Source organism: Struthio camelus, chromosome 1, assembly GCF_040807025.1.
Source record: "Struthio camelus isolate bStrCam1 chromosome 1, bStrCam1.hap1, whole genome shotgun sequence".
Lineage (NCBI taxonomy): Eukaryota > Metazoa > Chordata > Aves > Struthioniformes > Struthionidae > Struthio > Struthio camelus.
Window position 1 is genome coordinate 59,092,782 of NC_090942.1, and position 18,610 is coordinate 59,111,391.

Consider the following 18,610-nt stretch of genomic DNA (forward strand, 5'->3'; position numbering starts at 1 on the left):
TTGCTTTTTGTGAAAAAGCAATGGGCATGTACAGGTCTGTAAGCAGAAGGTGGTGCAGGCAAGGTGTGTGGAGAGCACCTGGGGGCTAGAAAAAAACAAATGTTGCAGGGAGGAGTGAGGGGCAGTGAGAGCAAGTATGGGGAGCCCAGAGTGAGCCAGGAGATTGGGTGATGAGGAGCATAAGGAGAACAGAGGGAGTCTTGAAGGTCAGGACTGAGAGATGCCACACTTTGTCTTCATCCATCCTGCAGCTGCAGTGACTAGAACTACTGACCCAGAGACCCATCTTTCCTTCTTCAAGCAATCCATCTGTCAGCCAGAGTCTGCTCTATCCCCATGCTGGGAGACTGCCTGTCCACACCCTACATTTTGCCTCTCCCTCCCATGGGACCAAGGAGGGTAACTAAGAAATACAACAGTTGCTCAGCAACTCCCTGTTCCCTGAGGAGGACAATATAACCTATCTGCACCACCTCCTGGGTTGGCCTTCTCTGCGCAGCTGGAGATGCTCCTAACCTGACTTTTTCTAGGATCCTCCCTGCAGAGCCTGCAGATCTTCACCCCTGCAAGCCTCCGAAGCCTCCATCGGGAAAAAAAAAAAGTCGTACAGGGTGTGCTGACCCTTCGTGCAGGACGGTGCAGGACAAAGGTTGAGCTGAAGGGACATGGCATCAGATTATTGATCTCTGAGGAGACCTTGAGCTTAGGTAAAAAGATATCCTCCCTCTCTTTCCCCACGTGTGTGTGAGCCAGCTTGCATAGGGGGGTGGGCCTGGCCTCATAGGCAGCAGCAGATTTCAGAGGTAGGTCTGCAGCTCTGGGGGAAACCCCAGAGCCTACAATTAAATCTTCTAACAAAGAGAGGTTCTTCTATTGTTGTTGTTTCCTGCCCTCCTGCCCCCAACCCTTGGTTTGTGGGTCTTTGCTTATGCCTTTTGTTTCTGAAGGGATCATATGATAGCGGAGAAAGACTCTGGCTTTCCTGGGCTGCTCTGCCTGATCCACTGGGGAGAAGATCTCTGCAGGGGACCCACAGAAAGGTCACCCATGAGGAGAAAGGGGTGGGGGTGAGCAGTCCGTGCTAGGCCTGTTTGTACCATGTGTCTCTCTGGAAATGCTCAGTAGTGCAAGCAGATGTGCCACCATTTGTCTTGGTGCCACTGTTAGCTAAGTTTTTTTTTCTTTTCTTTTTTTTTCCCCCTTTTTTCTTTTCCTAGAGTTGCTTGACATTTATATTCCGTGAGCATGTTTTTGTGTTGCAAGGCAACCTGGAGGGTTTGGGGGTCATGCTCAGTAACTGGGGAAAAACAAGGAGATTGAGAAGCCCAGTTGGCCTGTCCTATGAGCACTCTAAGGCACTCAGGCAGGCTAAAATGGATGTGGGACTCTTTTCTATCGCTTCCCACATCTGCAGCAAGCCTCTCTCGTGCATTCATATCAGCAGACTCGCACGCACACCACCGGGCATGCACACAACTCACAGACATACACACAGCACACAGGCATTCCCGCAGACCTCTGTGCCCTCCCACACAGAGGTATTCACATCCATTTCCCCTTCAGCCATGGAAACACACAAAGCCATTGGTGGCAGGTGAGAAATTAGAAGGAAATAGATGAACACGGAGGAAGGGAGAGAGAAAATAGCTGGGTAAGGTAACTGAGATGAACATGACTTTCTTAGGAAATGGTGTTTCTTACCTTCAGAGCCTGGGGCTAACAGGATGGGAGCAGCCAGGAGGAAGCAAAACAAGTAGCCTGGGCAAGAAGGGCAAAGGAAGCCAGAAGGTGTCCCATGGCACAAACAGAGGGGGGTGGAGGGCCCAGTGTTGTTTAGGTGCTCTTCACTCACTACAACAGCTAGTGAGACGGTGCCAGAGTGGGCTTAATCCTGGGACACATGGTCTGGTGGGAATGGCAGGGTTTGTTTACTTTTAAGGACAGAGAGCAAAAGGGCACAGAAGGCAGAGTGCAACTGCAGGCTCCCAGGCTGGGGCTGTTGTGTGCAACCTGTATGTGCATTTGAGGTCAAGAATTTTCTTTCATGTTTATCTCTAGGTCAATAAAAATATCACTTTTAAAACCATTTCCAGCCTGGGAGGACAACACTCTTGTCTCTGGATAAATTCATTATTGTAATCATTTGAATTTGGGGAGAGTCAAAGGAAACCTGCAAGATGTCTTGGGAAGCTGAAGGTTTGCCCAGGAGGCTTAGACAGGCAGGACAGGGTCTTAGAAGCTTGTCTTTCACTGGATTAGTTTTACTCACAGTGGCACTGAGCAAAATCTTTGGTGCTTAGCACACAGATCTCATGAGGCTATAGGTCTTGGGAGAGGAGAACAGAGCTGGCAGAGCACTTTCAATGAGGGATGTAAGAAAATCTAGCCTGACCTGGTGTGCTGTGTCACTAGATGCCCCTGATGGAGGCTGAGGAACAGGAGGAAGATGCCAACTCCCTCTCAAAGGATGAATCCGAGACTAACTCACGTGACTGCCTCCGCTACGTGCCCCTCTGCATAGCCCTTCTACTGCTGGCTGGAACTGCCACAGCAACCTGGTATTTTCTAGGTAACAGTTCAATGCATTTTGTCCCTGCACAGGAGGGATGGAGTTTAGTTAAGATAATGCCCAGCACTCAGCCCAAAGAGCTTTAGTGATCCTGGATGATCTTTACTGACACACATCTAGGTAAACCCCTCTCTTCTTCATATCAGCAAGGTAATCGAGCAGTGTCTTCTGTTGGCAGACTACAGACCGCAGCACCCAGAGCCGGCCATTCTGCAGTTTTACTCTGGCAGCCTCCAGGTCCTCAATCGCCAGTACTCCCCAGATCTCGGGCGGTCAGAGTCCAGAGCCTTCTGGACAGAGTCGGCTAAGCTCCAAAAGATGGTGAGAGCAATTTCATGACCAGAGCTGGCCCTGAGGCAGTTCAGTGAGTAGAAGGAGGAAGGGATCAGGTATGCTCATCCAAGTGACATACTTGGTGGGTCTGTACAGCAAGAAGGCTGAAACAGAGGGTTGGCTATAGGTCCTTTTTCACTGTAACATCAGTTGATAGTTATCAGATGACATTCTCGTTACAGCTGAAGGAACTGATTCATGCCACAGCACTGGGGCGATATTACAACTCGAGCACAGTCTATGCCTTTGGGTGAGTAGCACCCACAGTATTTTTGGTTGTTCACATGTGAAAACTCCCAGTCAGTTATACTCTTGTTCTGCTGAAATCTGGCCACGGCAAACTGCTACAGTCCCCACTATGAGCTCTAGGCCAGACTGGACAGTCCAGATCCAGAATGGTTCCCGCATGACAGTCCTGTGGATGTTGTTCATATTCATTCATGGTCAAGATGAAAAGCTAAAACTGAGAAATTTTTCCCAGAGCCAAAAGTTCAAGAGAGAGGGAAAAAAAATGACTGGGAAGAAATGAAAATATGCGTTTGGCTTTCTCAGTAGAAACTAAGTACTTGGAAATTACTTTCTCTAATTCAAGAAAGTCAGTTTTATGGCTGATACTAAGCACCAGAGGGAGAGGCAAGAATGCACTGTGGGAAAGGTATTTCAGCCAGGAAGCATGGTCCACCTGGGAATAGGGTAACAGTGGAATGGGACAGATGTGGGACTTCAGCTTTGCAGGTCATCACAGTAGTTCAAGAAAGCACAAAAAAACTTTCAGACTGACCTTTCCAGTTGGTTCTGATCTTTCCACGGAAAACTACACCCCTGAATTTGTCCTTCAGCTATGGAATATTCCAATTTTGGCTTAACACCATTTTCAACTGGGGAAAGAAAAGTTTCACTTGAAATTTTTCTCTAGCATTTCACTGGAAAAAAGGTTTGCTTCAACATCTCTTCCCCCTCCCCCAGCAAATTTCCCCTGCCAGCTGGTTGAACAGAGCTTTCACAGTCACGATCTCCTGCAACTTGACCCTGCCCAGCATTAATGGCTTGTGGTAAGGTATTGAGCTGTAAATCATCCACTTGTCACCACTGGGAGGTGAGAAGTCTTGAGAGTTTCATTTCAACCCTTGGTCCGTAGTAACCACAGGTCATTTCCACCTGAGGCATATTCATTAGACCAGTCCTGAGTTAATTATCACACTAACTTGAACATCTATAGTCATCACTAAAGCCAGATGGCACAAAATGGCTTCCTCCCCCAAAGGACGGAGCATTAACTAGCACTATGGACACAACAGCTCTTCTGCCCTATTCACAGTGGTTCTTCTGGGTCACAGCTGTTGGAAAGTCCACACAGCTATGTCTGATCCGTGGATAAGCAGAGAATGGGAGGTTATTTCTGGGGTTTGTCGCTCCAGTGATTTTTAGGGATGTTAAATTCACTTGTAGTAAAAAAAAAAAAAAAAAAAAAAAAAGGATATTTAACATGCTACTTCTCTGTTAGGGAGGGGGCTCTGACCTTCTTCTTCTGGTTTGCCCTCCAAATCCCTGAGAATCAGCAAAAGGAGATGACTGCTGAGAGGGTAAATGCAACGCTCCACCAAGAGCTCATCACCTGTTTTAACAGCTCAGGCAGCCAGTCCTACCAGGCGGAGTACAAGGTCAACCCCGACTCCCTGGTTCTGCTAGGTAAGTACCATCTGCTCAGCTGTGGCCTGAGCAGTCATAAATGGGCTGAGGCTTATAAAGTGCTGAAGGGGTTTTATGAAAAGAGGCCAGAAGTCATCTGTGAAGGGGAAGGAAAAACCTGCATACTGAAGGGAGTAGGAAAGATGGGAGGAACAAGAGAGAGAACTGTACATTTCTTCCTCATGGAGGAGCACAGAAATTTAACAAACAGCATCCCTGTCTCAAAGGATTAAAGATTCTTGGAGATGTCACCAACCATGACCAGCTAGGTAACAATTTCTTCTTTTCTCTCTCCCCCTTCAGGTTTGGTTTCTATGTAGTCACTCCTTACCCTGGTCATAACTTTGATTGTCTCAGTTAAAAAAAATAGCAAGCCATTAGTTTTCCTGCTTTCCTCTGGGAGATTATTGCAGTCTACTTAATTGTGACAAAGGCAAGATACTTAAGTCATCACTAGTCTTATTCTGAAAGACAAAGTATTGTTGCCACTTCAGTTCTTGACATATCATCTTCAGGATTATTCATTGCTACCCAAATTGAAGAACACAGACAGTTTAAAAAGACACCCTTGCAGAAGTACCATAAAATAGGTATTAGATCAAGGACTAAGGGATATGTCTATACTCAATGCATCGAAGTTCAATGGCATTTGGATTTAGTTCTTACAATGAGATTTAACTCCCTCCGTACAGAGCGCCAAGTCACACAGGTCTTAAAATATATTGTATTTGTACTCTGCCCTTAGGGTCCTCATTTCCAAATTTCATTCCTCAAGCTTATTATCTTGCATTTTTCTAAGATTAATCTTCTTTTAATATATCCCACCATATTTTCTTTAACTTTTCCTTCCGCATCTCAACTGTTTTAATTTGATGGTGGGATTTTGGTGCCTCCAAAGAAAATTTGATTTCCTTAAAATGGTTTTCATTCCCTCATCCACATCCTTGCATTAAATCTTATTTTGGATCTGCGTCAGCATCCCATGAAGCCCTCTCCTCCTGCAGTCACCATTAGTCACTTTCTTCTACTTGTGATTTATTTCCAGCTCAACAGGCCTTATGCTCAGCCAATTTAAATTAACTACCTTAAGAAAGATGTTGTAAGACAATATGCTAAATATTTCCAAGTCAGCCCATGTTGCATTTTCCCTTTATTTACTCAGTTCATAATGTAATCCAGAAAGAAACAAAGAGTTTATGGTGCCATTCTTCTACCTGTTCCCAGTTCCATCTTATTCCTTTTGCATCTGTTTCACTGTTTTCTTCATTTCAGGCAGATTTACATGAGCAGACCACAAGTCTTTCTATTTCAGAATTAACACCTACTTGTAGTTTCTCCAGCTCCTTCTGCTTTCCCTAGTCCTTTCTGTTTCCATCTCCAGTCAGAAGCACAGTCTAGCAGCTGTGGCTAAAGCCAAAAACCCCTTAAACTGCTGGGCTATGGTGACCTCAAGCAAGTGATTTAACCTCTGGCTTCATCTGCTGTGTAAAACAGGAGTGAAAAGTGGCAATGTAATAGCAAGTCATTAGCATTGTTTGACAGACTGATTTGCTGACGTGCTTAGCTCTGAATATTAAGTTTCTCAGCAGCATGCCTAAATACACAGAGCTGCAAACATCACTGACTGATACTGGAACATTTTTGGACCTCTCCAATGCTTTAGTTTTACTAACAGCTACACTTAGACCAGAAAACTCTCTTTCCCTTTCCCCTGAAAAGCTTCAGGACTTCATTCTCCTTTCTTGTTAGGACTCAGTTTTATTACCTTCAGATACAAGTATTAACACCAGCTCAGCACACTCCTATGCCCTTCCTTACAGCACAGGAGATTCTTTAGGAGCCTGCCTTATGCCTGCAGGCTCACCCTTTCCACACCATCTCTTTTTATCATGACAAAACTACTCAGCTCTCACCACAGAATTGCAAGCTCAAAGAGCTACAGAAGCCCAACCCCCTGACCTAGGCAAGGCCCCAACAGCAACTCTCACATCAAACTGACCTCTTGGTGGCTTTTGTTTTGGCAATTATTCCCAGTAGCAGCTGATCTCTGGCTGCTTCCACTTCAGCTGGGGGGATGAAGCAGGACCCAGCTCTCCTAAAAAGATTGTTCACCCAGGAGCTCTGTTTTGTATAGGTTTGCAGTCCTTGCTGAGGGCTTTCTCTTCATCTCCATCCCCTAAAGATGGGCTCTAAAAGGCTATTCAGTGTTTCATCAACCAGTCATCATCACAAGAGACCTTCTTCTGCTCCCTCAGCATTTCCCATTGTTTTCAATGAGGGCTATGTGCACCCAAGGAGTACATTCCCATTCTTTATTCCCCACTGCTGGCTCTAGTTAGCATTCAACCTACTTATTGGCATATCCACTTGCTGCGCCAAACTCGCAGGCTTGTCCCTAGTTTCCCAGTGCTTCTCTTGCATTTCAGAAGTTTCTTGCTATGGGTGACCCTTTTACAGAGTGTGATGCAAAGCCAAGAAAAGTCATGGGGAAGGACCTGCTTTATATTTCAGACCTTCCTCATTGACCAGAAAGGATGTGTGCTCATCTCCAGGTAAAGGATAGTGGGGAGAGGCAGTGATCTCTCAGGGCAGCCAATGATCTCTCTGGGAAGTGAAGTTATGTCTCTTTGGTGTGGCTTATAGGGAAGGGTATGGCTACCTGAGCTAGTGCTCAGCCCTTGTGGGACGAGGAAGAAGCACCAGAAAAGGCACCAGGAAATGAACAAGGGAAAAAGGAGAAAAGCCTGTGGCAGGTTAGAAACTGTGGATCAAGGCTGTTCGACTTGGGAGAGAGGCCAGAATGATTTCCCAGTGACATAAGATGGAGAAGACATTACTAAAACAGGCCCCTGAGAGCAGATAGAGAAGCACTCGAAGAGTGTCCCATGTCAGATTTGTAAGGGGGCAATTTATTTAGGAAGGGAGTCATCATCTGCCATGCTAACATTCAGATACTGCCACGTTTTCTCTTTTTGTTTATCTTTCTTTATATATTCCCTTTCTAACAGAATCCAGTGTGAAAGACATAATAGTCCTGAAATCCACCCTGGGTAGGCTATCTTTTCATTTTGTTTTGAGTTTGTTATTTTGTGGGCGAGAGCTCTACAGGGGCCAGAAAGTTTGTTGGCTTGCTGGAGTCATAAGTCCTGGGAAGGAGAATGAGAACAGTAGCAAGGAAGCATCAGTTCTGCATCCTGGCAAAAGCACCTGTGGCCATATCTACGCTATATGAAGCAGCTGGATGCTGGAGTGCTGCAGTCTGACACCTCTGCACTCTGTAAAACACCACTGTGAGAGATGCCAGCTCCCAGGGGCTGTACAATCACCTCAGTAAGGTCTTGTGCCTGTCCTGATTAGCCTTGTCAAACACAACAGTACTAATTCCAGGTCCCAAGCAAACCTGTTGAGCCGGGTGGGGGTTTCCCTTCATGACTCTGCCCTGGATGCAGTGTAAGTCATTTAGGAGTCTATGTCTTTTTGATGTTCAAATGTGCTTCAGATAGTTTCAGCCAATGTTTAAAGTGCTGTGGCTGGCAGCTTGCATTAGATATACTATTGGAAACTCACATTTAAACTGATTTTTACTCAACAATCCTGGGCTGGAAACCTGCTGAAACCTGGAAAACAGATAAGGTGAATGTAAAGCAGGGAAGGATATGGGGGCTGAGATGAGAAAGAGGCTAAGGAAAAGGAAAACGAAGCAAGTGGAAGATAACTGTGTTATGCTGATATAAAAAGACTGAGGGAGTATGGGCTTAACCAAGGGAGAGGGGACAGTTCTCACAGTAAGAGAAGACTGGGTCACTAAGAACAAATGTGAAAGTAAATGGAGTTCACCTGGATGACTCAGCTTAACCCTAAAATCGGATTCACATTGATATCCTACATAACAATCCCGTAACTTAATATCCCTTGCCACCGCCACTAAACTCCCCTCCTTTCAGTTTACTTCACCCTGAAGTTTAACTCTTATTTGTTTGGTTTTCTTCCCCCTGGATTCAGGTTGCTATAGATACAGCTATATCCAGGAAGATGACGTCTTAAGACTGGAGGGCCCTGACTACCTGGCCTCCAGTTGTCTTTGGCATCTCCATGTCCTCAAGGGCTACATGATCAAGCTACGCCTGGAGTGGACTCTCCCGGAGTGCAGGGATCGCCTGGCTATGTATGATGCAGCGGGGCCTCTGGAGAACCACCTCATCACCTCGTAGGTAGCTCCTGAGCAGAGCGAGCACAGTGGGGAAGCCAGGCAGGATGGTCCAACACACCACAGCAGGGGAAGGTGTTAAAATACATCAGAGGAAATTCTCTTTGACGCACAACCTGCACTGATGAGCTAAAGTCACTGATGTGGGGTATCACAGAGCCAGCCATGCAGTTTGATAGTTTACAGCAGCACAAGTTATCTCTCTGCTAATCCTTGAATTGATTCAGTTAGTGTCTCACAACAGGCATGTTCTTTGAATAATATAGTCCTCCCCTTGCCTCTCTCTTGTGCTTCTTTCTCTTTTTGCTTGCTGCTAGCTTTACTCACTCCCATCTCTTTTCTCACTCCTTTGCTCTCTCTCCTCAGGATCTATGGCTGCAGTCGGCAGGAGCCCATTATGGAAGTCCTTTCATCAGGCTCTGTGATGTCCATTGTGTGGAAGAAAGCCATGTACAGCTACGATGACCCCTTCATCCTCTCTGCGCAGGCTGTGCCCCTCAAAGGTAATGAAGGCCGGAGGGTGAGGGCCATAGACAGAGGAAGGAGACAGGTTATCTTCTACAATATCACTGCTCCTAGAGATGCTCCATCTTCATTAGGGGCAGAATTCACTCAAGACTGCAAGGGTAGAGGTGGTCAGTAAAAAGGAGGTTAGAGCGTGCTCTCTGGCTCAGACTCATTAGTGTCTAGCTTAAGGCTTTACAGACCAAGCTCTGGTGATGAGTGATCATAATACCTCAGGAACAATCCCACGTTCTTGTGCATGGACAGACCAGGTGTGGCCTGGACAGCACATCTGGCTCCACTAGCAGGTAAAAGTGAATTCAGTGGGAGAATCTAAAGCAGCAAAGTACTCTGTCATCACCCTTCGCTGGTCAGGAGGAGGAGGCAGCTAAAAGTCTTGCCAGGTAGAAAAGGCCCTTTGTAGAGAGCCCCTTTTCCCCCTTCTACAGGGGGATGAGGACATGGTATTCCTAGGCTGAGGTTGAGCTGACAGGCAGTGGGGCTTTGACTGTCTGTGTTTACAGCCTGCAAAGTGAATATAACCCTACGGGAAGGCCTGGAACTGCAGGGGAAGATCGGCACACCACACTACCCCAGTTACTACTCACCCAACACGCAGTGCACATGGCACTTGACGGTAAGAGCCAGCTCCCACAGGAGCATCCATTCCCTCCTGAAACCCATGTGGTATTCCCCACATAAAGGGAGCCACAGCACCCAGCCAGTGCTCTTAGTGAGAAGGCCATGAAGAGTAAACTAGGGGGTGGCAGCCGGCCTAGGCTTCCCACAGTGAATGTTACTGAAGGGGAAGGAGTTTAGGACTGCACGCCAGAGCAGAGATGCCATAGCTGAGGAGGAATCTGCAATCTCACCTCCAGTGGAGTTCTTCAAGATAGAACCTGATTACATGCTCTGCGAGCAGCAACAGAGCTGCCCTGGGCTATAGCATGGCGCTAGTTTGGATGGTGATTCCTTCTTGCCTGCAATGTGTGAATTGGCAGCTCCCTCTTCACATACATCCTGCTCCTTTCTTTTGCCTTGGGTGGGCTGCAGCAGTCACAGGAGCCACCTCCCCTCTGTTCTGGGTCCCCTCTCTTGCAGGTCCCATCTCTTGACTATGGGGTCACCCTGTGGTTTGATGCCTATGCACTCAGCAGACAGAAGTATTACCTGCCCTGCACCCAAGGCCAGTGGATAATTCAAAATAGGAGGTGTGTGCTGGGGTCCTGGCTTCTGTCTCTCATTTTCCATCTTCAGAGCTGAGATTAAACCTCTGCAGATCTCCTGCTCATGCCAGTTTTCAGCTCTGAGGAAGGAGATCCCATCACCCACTGAGTGGCCACTGTTTGTGCTGGTGCCTCTTGCTTGTCTACTTCTTTTTCAGCCTCCCTGGTTCACAGGTTCCCCAGTGAGCACATTTCTTACAGATTTGCTTTGAGTTACCAGCCTGCCTTCTCAGACTTGCTTTTTGCATTAGGCTTCCTAGTTTTCTCCTGTGTGTGTAACCTTGGCATCCTCCTACATCTCCTGTGTTTGCAAATCTGCCTGTCACCACCTCTGTAATATTAGCTGCATGTGCCGTTGCCTCACATCCACCTCTGTACAGATGTTTCACCAAGCTCCATATCCTCCTGCTTTGACTAGAACTACTTCTCCTGTGGGACTTCCTGACTCCAGTCCCTGCACATTGCTGGGGCTGCTGCACACCACTGCCCATATGCAAAGAAGTGACAGGTACTGCACTCTCATCTCCTCAAAGTAAGCTCCAAGCTGGATAGATCCATGCAAAATTTCTCCCTTCTCTGCAAAACCCTTCTCATTAACCTTATCTCCACTGCTCCTGTAGCAGTAACTGCTTTTGCCCTCACGGATCTAATCCAGAAGCTACTGAACGCTGTTCCTCTGGCTTAGGATTTTGACGTTTTCTCTCCTTGCCCTTCTCTTAAACTGTCACACCACAGTTTCTAGACCATGACTTAGGGAGATAAATATAAGAACTGAATTGATTTGCGTGGCCTGAACTCAGCACTTGCCCAGAAAGGGGGAAAAGTCCAAAGATAAAGGGTCGCTCTGACTCACATGTGGCCTGATAGAAGAGTTGGGTCATGGTATGTACAGACTGGTTTTGTCCTGTTCTTTAGGCCTGAATATGGTGACTGATTTTATTCTACTGTCGCCTGCTACTTACTGGCAAATATCACAGCCATTCCAGTTGTTTCATTGTTTCCCTTCTCTTTGCAAGCAGTTCCTATCACAGCATTCATGTGTGGTTTGGTTTGTTGTTGTTGTTTTTTTTTTTCCACTCCTGTTTCTTTCTGTCTCTGGGGCTTCCTCACACAGCTTTGCCAGTCATTTTGGGCCAGTCCCCAGCTTAGTTATTCTGCCTTGCATCTAGAGAAGACCCCTTGTTTCACCAGAATTACTCTCTCTTCAGGTTGGCTTTGCTCAGTTGCTAAGATGTGGCCAGGCAGAGCAAGATCCAGAGCAAGATCTCTCCCATATGCTGACAGGGCTTGAAAGGCCACAGCCTTTTCCCATTGCTCCTTCATAATCTCATGCCATACTGAAGGCATTTTGCCTTGCCCACTTGCCCCCCCACCTTTGTGGTCCCCTCCCCACAAGCCAGTCACAGCTCCCCCAGCCCCACAGAACCCCCACTCTGCAGCCTTTCCTCTCCCTCACTGCTTGGGACGTCACACCTGTGCTTGCTCATCAGGTTGTGTGGCCTGCGGACGCTGCAAGCCTATGCTGAGCGGATTCCTGTCACGTCCTCTGCTGACATCACTATCACCTTCACCTCACAGATCTCCTTAACCGGCCCTGGCGTACAGGCTGCCTACAGCCTATACAACCAATCTGACCGTAAGTGCAGGCCACCTCTCTGCCCCTCAGTGTGGTGGGGAGGTCCCGGCTGGTTACCAGCAACCCCTTGCACTCCTGGCTTTTGTTAGGAGAAACACAAGACACATCTTGTGAGTCCTAGGTACCAACTGCCCTTCATGCACATGGTCACAAGCACAGGGAAGCGCACACTACTGATCTCCCACCTCCCACAAAAAAGGGAATTTACATGTGAAACTGCTTCTGCACATGTGGCCCTGCCTCGTGTTCTCAGAGCATCCAGGCTCCAAGGCCAGAATCAAAGAACCACTTACAGGCTCATCCCTGCATCTGCATTACTGGCCTTGGGAATTCAGTGAGACATCTCTGACCTGAAGCGGCTTTTGTTTTGATTATAAAAGCTCTTAGAGAGAACTATTTCCTGCTCACCTTGGAATTTGTGCTGGTGGAAAATAAAGCCACAAATATGTATACACACATATGCAAAGGCACATCCATTGTCTTTCTTTCCAAGGTTCCTCAGTCTTCCTCTTAAGTGGTGCCTGTAATGCACACCAGTTCCTGAATGCATGCACCTGGTGACACGTCTGACAACCCCTTCAAGGTCCTAACGGTTTTAGTAACATTCACAAAGAATCTATTCCCGTTTTGCCCCTGCACTCAGGGCTAAAGCAGAGGCATACCATGCTGGGGGGGGGGGGGAGGTGACTGTCTAGGTTCTTGCCCATTGATATTCCGGGAAACAGGGAAACTGCTCTTGCCCCACGGCACAGCCCAGCTCCATTTGCCCTTGTGCAGAGCGGATGATGTAGCAGAATCTGGGGAGCTTAGCAAGCACTGTGCACATGCTGCTACAGCACATGTGTGGTTAGGAAGGTGCATAGCTCCGCACTCCACTTTCAAGTCACAGTGCTTTGCTACAAGGAGGTTTCCAGTCACTGGGGACTAATCATTCGCTTGTGGTTTTACAGCCTGTCCTGGGGAGTTCCTGTGTTCTGTGAACGGCTTGTGTGTTCCCTCCTGTGACGGGATCAAAGATTGCCCCAATGGGCTGGATGAGAGAAACTGCGGTGAGTGATTTCTCCTCCATGCCAGTTCCTGATCTCAGCAGGACACAGCTTCTTGCTCTCCCAAAGGTGGGGAGAGCTGGGGAAGATCCAAGTAGCCTGAGCATAGCCTGAACTCCTCCTGGGAGCTGAAACCTCTGCAGTCATAAATGCCTCATAAATGCCAGGCAGCTTCAGCCTACTCCTGCCAGAGCAGAAATGCTGAAAATATTCTTCTGCACCAAAAGCTCCATATAGCCTGAAAAAAAAACCCTTCCCAGGCTGTCCCCTCCATGGCCTGCTTTTCTTCTCCAGGCCTGACACTGAAGCTCAGCCCTGGCCTACAGTCCCCACTGCTGTCACAGTCCCCAGCCTTCCCATCTTGCCCAACACCACCCAAATCCACCTGCTACCCTGCTCTCAGCCCACCCCTGCCAGGCCATGTGTGAGACACTTGAACTGTACAGGTCCTGATTCATATATTGCCCCCCAGGTTGGGAGTGTCTGGGTCCTGAACCTGCCATCAGTTCCTCAGGCCAGCGTCAGTTAGTGCTGACACAGACACTGTCCCTGGTATCCCAGGACTCTGAGAAAGCCCCATTCTCACTGAAATAGCTATTTAGACTCAGACCTGACACACATTTCAGCCACTCTCCCACTCCTGGGTGCTCATCACATTGCTTCCACTGCTAATTTTTCATTAGTTGTCCCCTGTAGCTGTTTGGTTCACAGACAGAAAGATCCTTGAACCTGAAACCAAATCCAAAAGATTCAGAGGAAGATACAGAAAAGACTAACATTAAAGGAAGGAGTAAGCTTTCTAAAAGAAGTTTCCCTTTTAATTCAGTGCTGGAAGCATGAGAGTTTTCACAGAATCATAGAGCCACTGAGGTTGGAAGGCACCTCTGGGGCTTGTCTCAGCCACTCCCCTACTCAAAGCAGGGTCACCTGGAGCGGGTTGCTCAGGGCCATGTCCAGTTATGTTTTGAATATCTCAAATAATGGAGACTCCACAACCTCTCTGGGCAATCTATTCAAATGTTTGACCATCCTCACCGTAAAAAAAAAGATTTTTCTTACATTTAAATTGAATTTCCTGTATTTCAACTTTTGTGCTCTTGCTTCTCATCCTGTCACTTGATATCAGTGAGAACAGTCTGGCGCAGCTTCCTTTCCTCCCTCCCATTAGGCATTTATATTCATTGATAAGAGCCCCTTGAGCCTTTTCTTCTCCAGGCTAAACAATCCCAGCTGACCAGAGGGGAAGAATCACCTCCTTCGACATGATGGCATGTCAACATGATGTTCTTCCTCACGAAGGCCAGGATATTGCTGGCTTGCTTTGTCACGACGGTGCATTGCTAGCTCATGTTCAATTTATTGTCCACCAGGACCCCCGGGCCCTTTTCTGCATAGCTGCTTTCCAGCCAGTCAGCACCCAGCATGTACTGGTACTTGAAGTTATTCCTCCCCAGCTGCAGGACTTCGAATTTCCCTTTATTGAACTTCATGAGATACCTGTTGTCTCATTTATGCAGCCAGTCAAGGTCCCTTTGAATAGCAGCTCAAGCATCAGGTTTATCAGCCACTCCTCCCTGTTTTGTTTCCTCTGCAAACGTGCTAAAGGTGCATTCTGTCACATCATCCTGCTCTCTGACATCGGGGTTTGCTTGCTTCCTTCATGCAGATGTGGATATATATATATGCATCCATATAAATATCTAAACCTTTTTTGAATCCTGCTAGCTTCCTGGACTCAGGGATGTCTTGTGACGTTTAGGTCCACAGGCTAAGAAACTCAGGCTGAATAAAAAGGAATTTGTTCCTCAGTCTTTCCAAATACCCTTCTGTATCTGAAAAAGAAAACAGAAACATCATCATTTGCTTCCCTTCTTACATTCTTGCTGCTGTTGCATCCCTGCTTATTCATTTCATGTCAGTATGGAACAGTCCCTGTCTTTAAAATCTGCACTGACATTGCCTCAGACCTTTGTGTGCCCTTAGTCATCTGGAAGCCTCACACTTAATTACTGAAGTAACAGTCATTGTAGTAAGGTGAGGATAGGGAGCTACCAGCCCATTATGTTTGGTGTTGCACGTAGCTACCTGCAAACACAAAGCAAGGAGAGAGTTCCTGTCACAAAAAATTACAATCAGAAATCAGACTCTATGACAGGTAAGCACCCTATGTTCCTCTCCTTTAGCAACTACCAAAACTCCAAGGAATGATGCTAAGGAATCCAGTAAGGTTCAGGACTCACTCACCTATCAGAGAGCATCAGGAGTAACTGCTCTGTAAGGAAAGGTGATCCAGGAGCTGAGGATGACAGCAAGGCAGGAGGGACCATGACCCTGCCAGCAAGGATGCAGTCCCACTGGACCTGAGCAAGGCGAGCAGAGCAGGTCCTGCGACGGGGATCAGGATCAGCCAAGAGTCCAATGACTGCAAGGAAAGTCCATAGTGATGGGGCAGGTCAAAGGTCAAACAAAGAAGTCAAGTCAGCAAGGCAAGTCAGGATCAGCAAGGTACAGGGCAGAGTGTAGGCATGCCTACAACATATCTCAGGCAAGGACCAACAGCAAGGGCCTGAGATTATATGTAACTCCTGAGCAAAAGGGACTAGGCTCCTCCTTCTCACTGCTGTTATCATGGCAGTCCGTTTCAAGATGACATAGCTGCCCCTTATCAGAGCTAGCCTTTATGAGGTGGATTAAGAGCCTGCAGACCTTGTTGGTGCACTTAGGGCCCTCACATCATTTACCTGACACCAAAAGCAGTTGTGCTTCTTCAGCTAATGCAGCTACATGGTTTCTGGTACCCAAGCTAGTATCTGTATATCTGGTACTGGAGTCCCCCTTCCTCCCAGTGCCACCTTGCAGGCCTCCCACAAGCAACTGCCTTGTGCATTGTATACATGTCCTTGAAGCTGGTCACATAAATTCTACATGCTGTGGCCAGAGTTTACAGAGCGGCTTCCTTAGCTGCTGTCTTGTATTTTGTAAACTTTATTGCTTAAATAGACTGTAGAGCTGATAGATCTGAGTGTAGCCTGCATAAGGCCAGATGACGGGAACAGCACTCTGAACTAAGTGAGCCTGAGGAAAGCAGGAAAAAGGAATTAGCTGTGTTCACAGTAGAGCTGGGTGGCATTGCCTTGCAGCTCTTTCAGACTGAGGGCCTTCATGCTGGCAATTTCTTCAGACCAGTCAACTCACAGTAGCATATTAAGCTGCCAGAACGAATCCTAAAGTTACAGCATAGGCTGAAGGCAGAAATTTTTTAACTTGAAAGAGCTGGACTTTGGTGTAGACATCAAAAAGAAATGCCTAGGCTGGGAATCTTGCCCTACTGTTTCATTGACATCTGCTCTTTGCATCTGATGCCAGGAATCTCTTGGTAAAGCAAGGGGTTTAGATCCTCTTTCCCTGCACTAGCCAAATGTCACATAGCACCCAGGTATGGGAAGAGAGACCCAGCCCTGCCTTGTGTTTCTAACTCCGAGATGTTTCCATCCATGCAGTGTGCTCTGCAAAGTTCCAGTGCCCAGAGGACAGCACTTGCATCGAGTTCAGCAGGGTCTGCAACCAGCAACTGGATTGTGTCAATGGGAGTGATGAAGAGCAGTGCAGTGAAGGTAGGGAGGGGACAGTGCCAGGCTGATGAATATCCTTCCCCTGCTTTTAACAAGGCTCACAACCTGCTCACAATGTTCACTCTGAACCTGTTTGTAGCTGACTGACCTCCCTCAGGGAATTCCCTGTAATGGTTTATGGAGTTCCCCCAAGCTCCATGCTGCCTTTTTTCCCCCACTCAAAGGCCTTCGGCTTGCATCTACAACCTGCCACCCTCCTTCAACCTCAGCTCCCCTTCATCTTCGCAGGGGTTCCCTGTGGGCCCTTCACCTACCGCTGTGAAGATGGAACATGTGTGAAGAAACCCAACCCTCTGTGTGACACCACTGCAGACTGCAAGGACCTGTCCGATGAGAAGCACTGCGGTGAGGAAATGCTCAGTCACACATCAGCCAGGCAGGTTCAGGATGCCACATACATGCAAGCCACTCTCTCTCCCCCCTGCCACCCCAGCACAAGCATCTGCCCTCCCTTGTTCCACCCTCTTCTCCATCCCCCAGCCCCGTGGCAGCAGTACCCATTGCACCATCCTACCATGGTGGCAGCAGCAGCAACAAGCCAGCTCTCTGTGCTGAGCTGTGAGGAGGAATTGTCTTCTTTCTGATTAGCTGCTTCCCATCTCCTTCAGGCAGAGGCATCAGGCCAGATAGAAGTGTCTCACAGGCCAGGTCCTGCCCACAGGCTGCTTGTTGGACCACTGTGCTGGCTTATGTGAAGCAAAGCCATCCTACAAGGCCCCAGCCAGGGAAATCACCCACGACTGGATGGTATTGGCAGGAAAAGACCTTGTATTCATTGCTCTGCTTGGTATTTCTGGAGTCTCAGTGGGCAGCGAAGGGAAACGTCTGTGAGGTTTCCCCTCACAGGACAGTATTAGCACACACAGGGTACTGCCATGAAGGCATCCACAAATTGAAACTGTTGCTGGCACTGGGAGGTAGGAGAAGGCTGTGCAGGCATCAGCTCGGGGGGGGTGGGGGGACGTTCACTAGAAGGAATTGTTCACTAGACTTTTCCTGGACAGTATGTAAAGCAACTGCTGGCTGGGTGAGACAAGGGCTTGAGGGTGTGGAGGTCAAACTCTCCAGTTAGTTAAGCAGAAAAGGAAAGGCAGGCACAATATACCATGTTTCTTTAAATACCTACTGTGCCTCCTCCTCCTCCTCCTCCTCAGACTGTGGGCTGCAAGCCCCTCTCAGCAGGATTGTGGGTGGCGCTGATTCTGTGGAAGGGGAATGGCCATGGCAAGCCAGCCTGCAAGTTCGGGGCCGCCACATTTGCGGGGGAACACTCATTGCTGACCGCTGGGTAGTCTCAGCTGCACACTGCTTCCAGGATGAAAGGTAAATGGAGAAGGGAGAGTACTGGGCAGGAGAAGGATTTGCATTATTTTCCATGTCACATTGACAGGAGCCTCATCATGCTTGTGGGAATGTCATGGAGCAGCTGCACGTCTCCTCTGGTACCCATGGCATGCTTACTATGGCTTGGAGCTGGAGAAAATGGATTTGGCCTATGAAGGCCAAAGGGGCATGAATACATGCATTAGTATGTGGGTGTGCGTGTAGGGAAAAGGGCAGTGCTGGGATTCACAGAGCAGCTTTGAGAGAACAACAGCAGCAGAAGATATTTCACAGCTCCACCTTTGCTTTGGCTCTGGCTCATCCTCATGTTGTCACAACCACTGAAACTTCCATATGTACCAGGAAGAGGTTGGGGTAGCATTATCTGATGAGGATGCTGTTCAGGTCCCATCCAAAAGGCCTGCCCTTTCAGGGGGAAGCTCTG

General features: G+C 47.9%; 1 protein-coding gene across 4 annotated transcripts in view; it reads left to right on the forward strand.

Moving 5' to 3' along the window:
• The window catches only part of TMPRSS6 (transmembrane serine protease 6), a 24,590-nt gene continuing 5,980 nt past the window's right edge, over positions 1–18,610 (forward strand). For 2 of the 4 annotated variants that reach the window (XM_068942792.1, XM_068942808.1), the window contains exons 1-15: positions 742–803; positions 2,413–2,569; positions 2,748–2,890; positions 3,085–3,152; positions 4,407–4,591; positions 7,600–7,641; positions 8,594–8,798; positions 9,165–9,301; positions 9,827–9,939; positions 10,404–10,513; positions 12,019–12,164; positions 13,115–13,213; positions 16,711–16,824; positions 17,071–17,187; positions 17,997–18,165. In XM_068942792.1, coding sequence (XP_068798893.1) covers positions 2,413–2,569; positions 2,748–2,890; positions 3,085–3,152; positions 4,407–4,591; positions 7,600–7,641; positions 8,594–8,798; positions 9,165–9,301; positions 9,827–9,939; positions 10,404–10,513; positions 12,019–12,164; positions 13,115–13,213; positions 16,711–16,824; positions 17,071–17,187; positions 17,997–18,165 — 1,805 coding nt within the window. In that variant the 5' untranslated portion in view covers positions 742–803. The other 2 variants (XM_068942798.1, XM_068942817.1) reach the window with 2 other exon arrangements.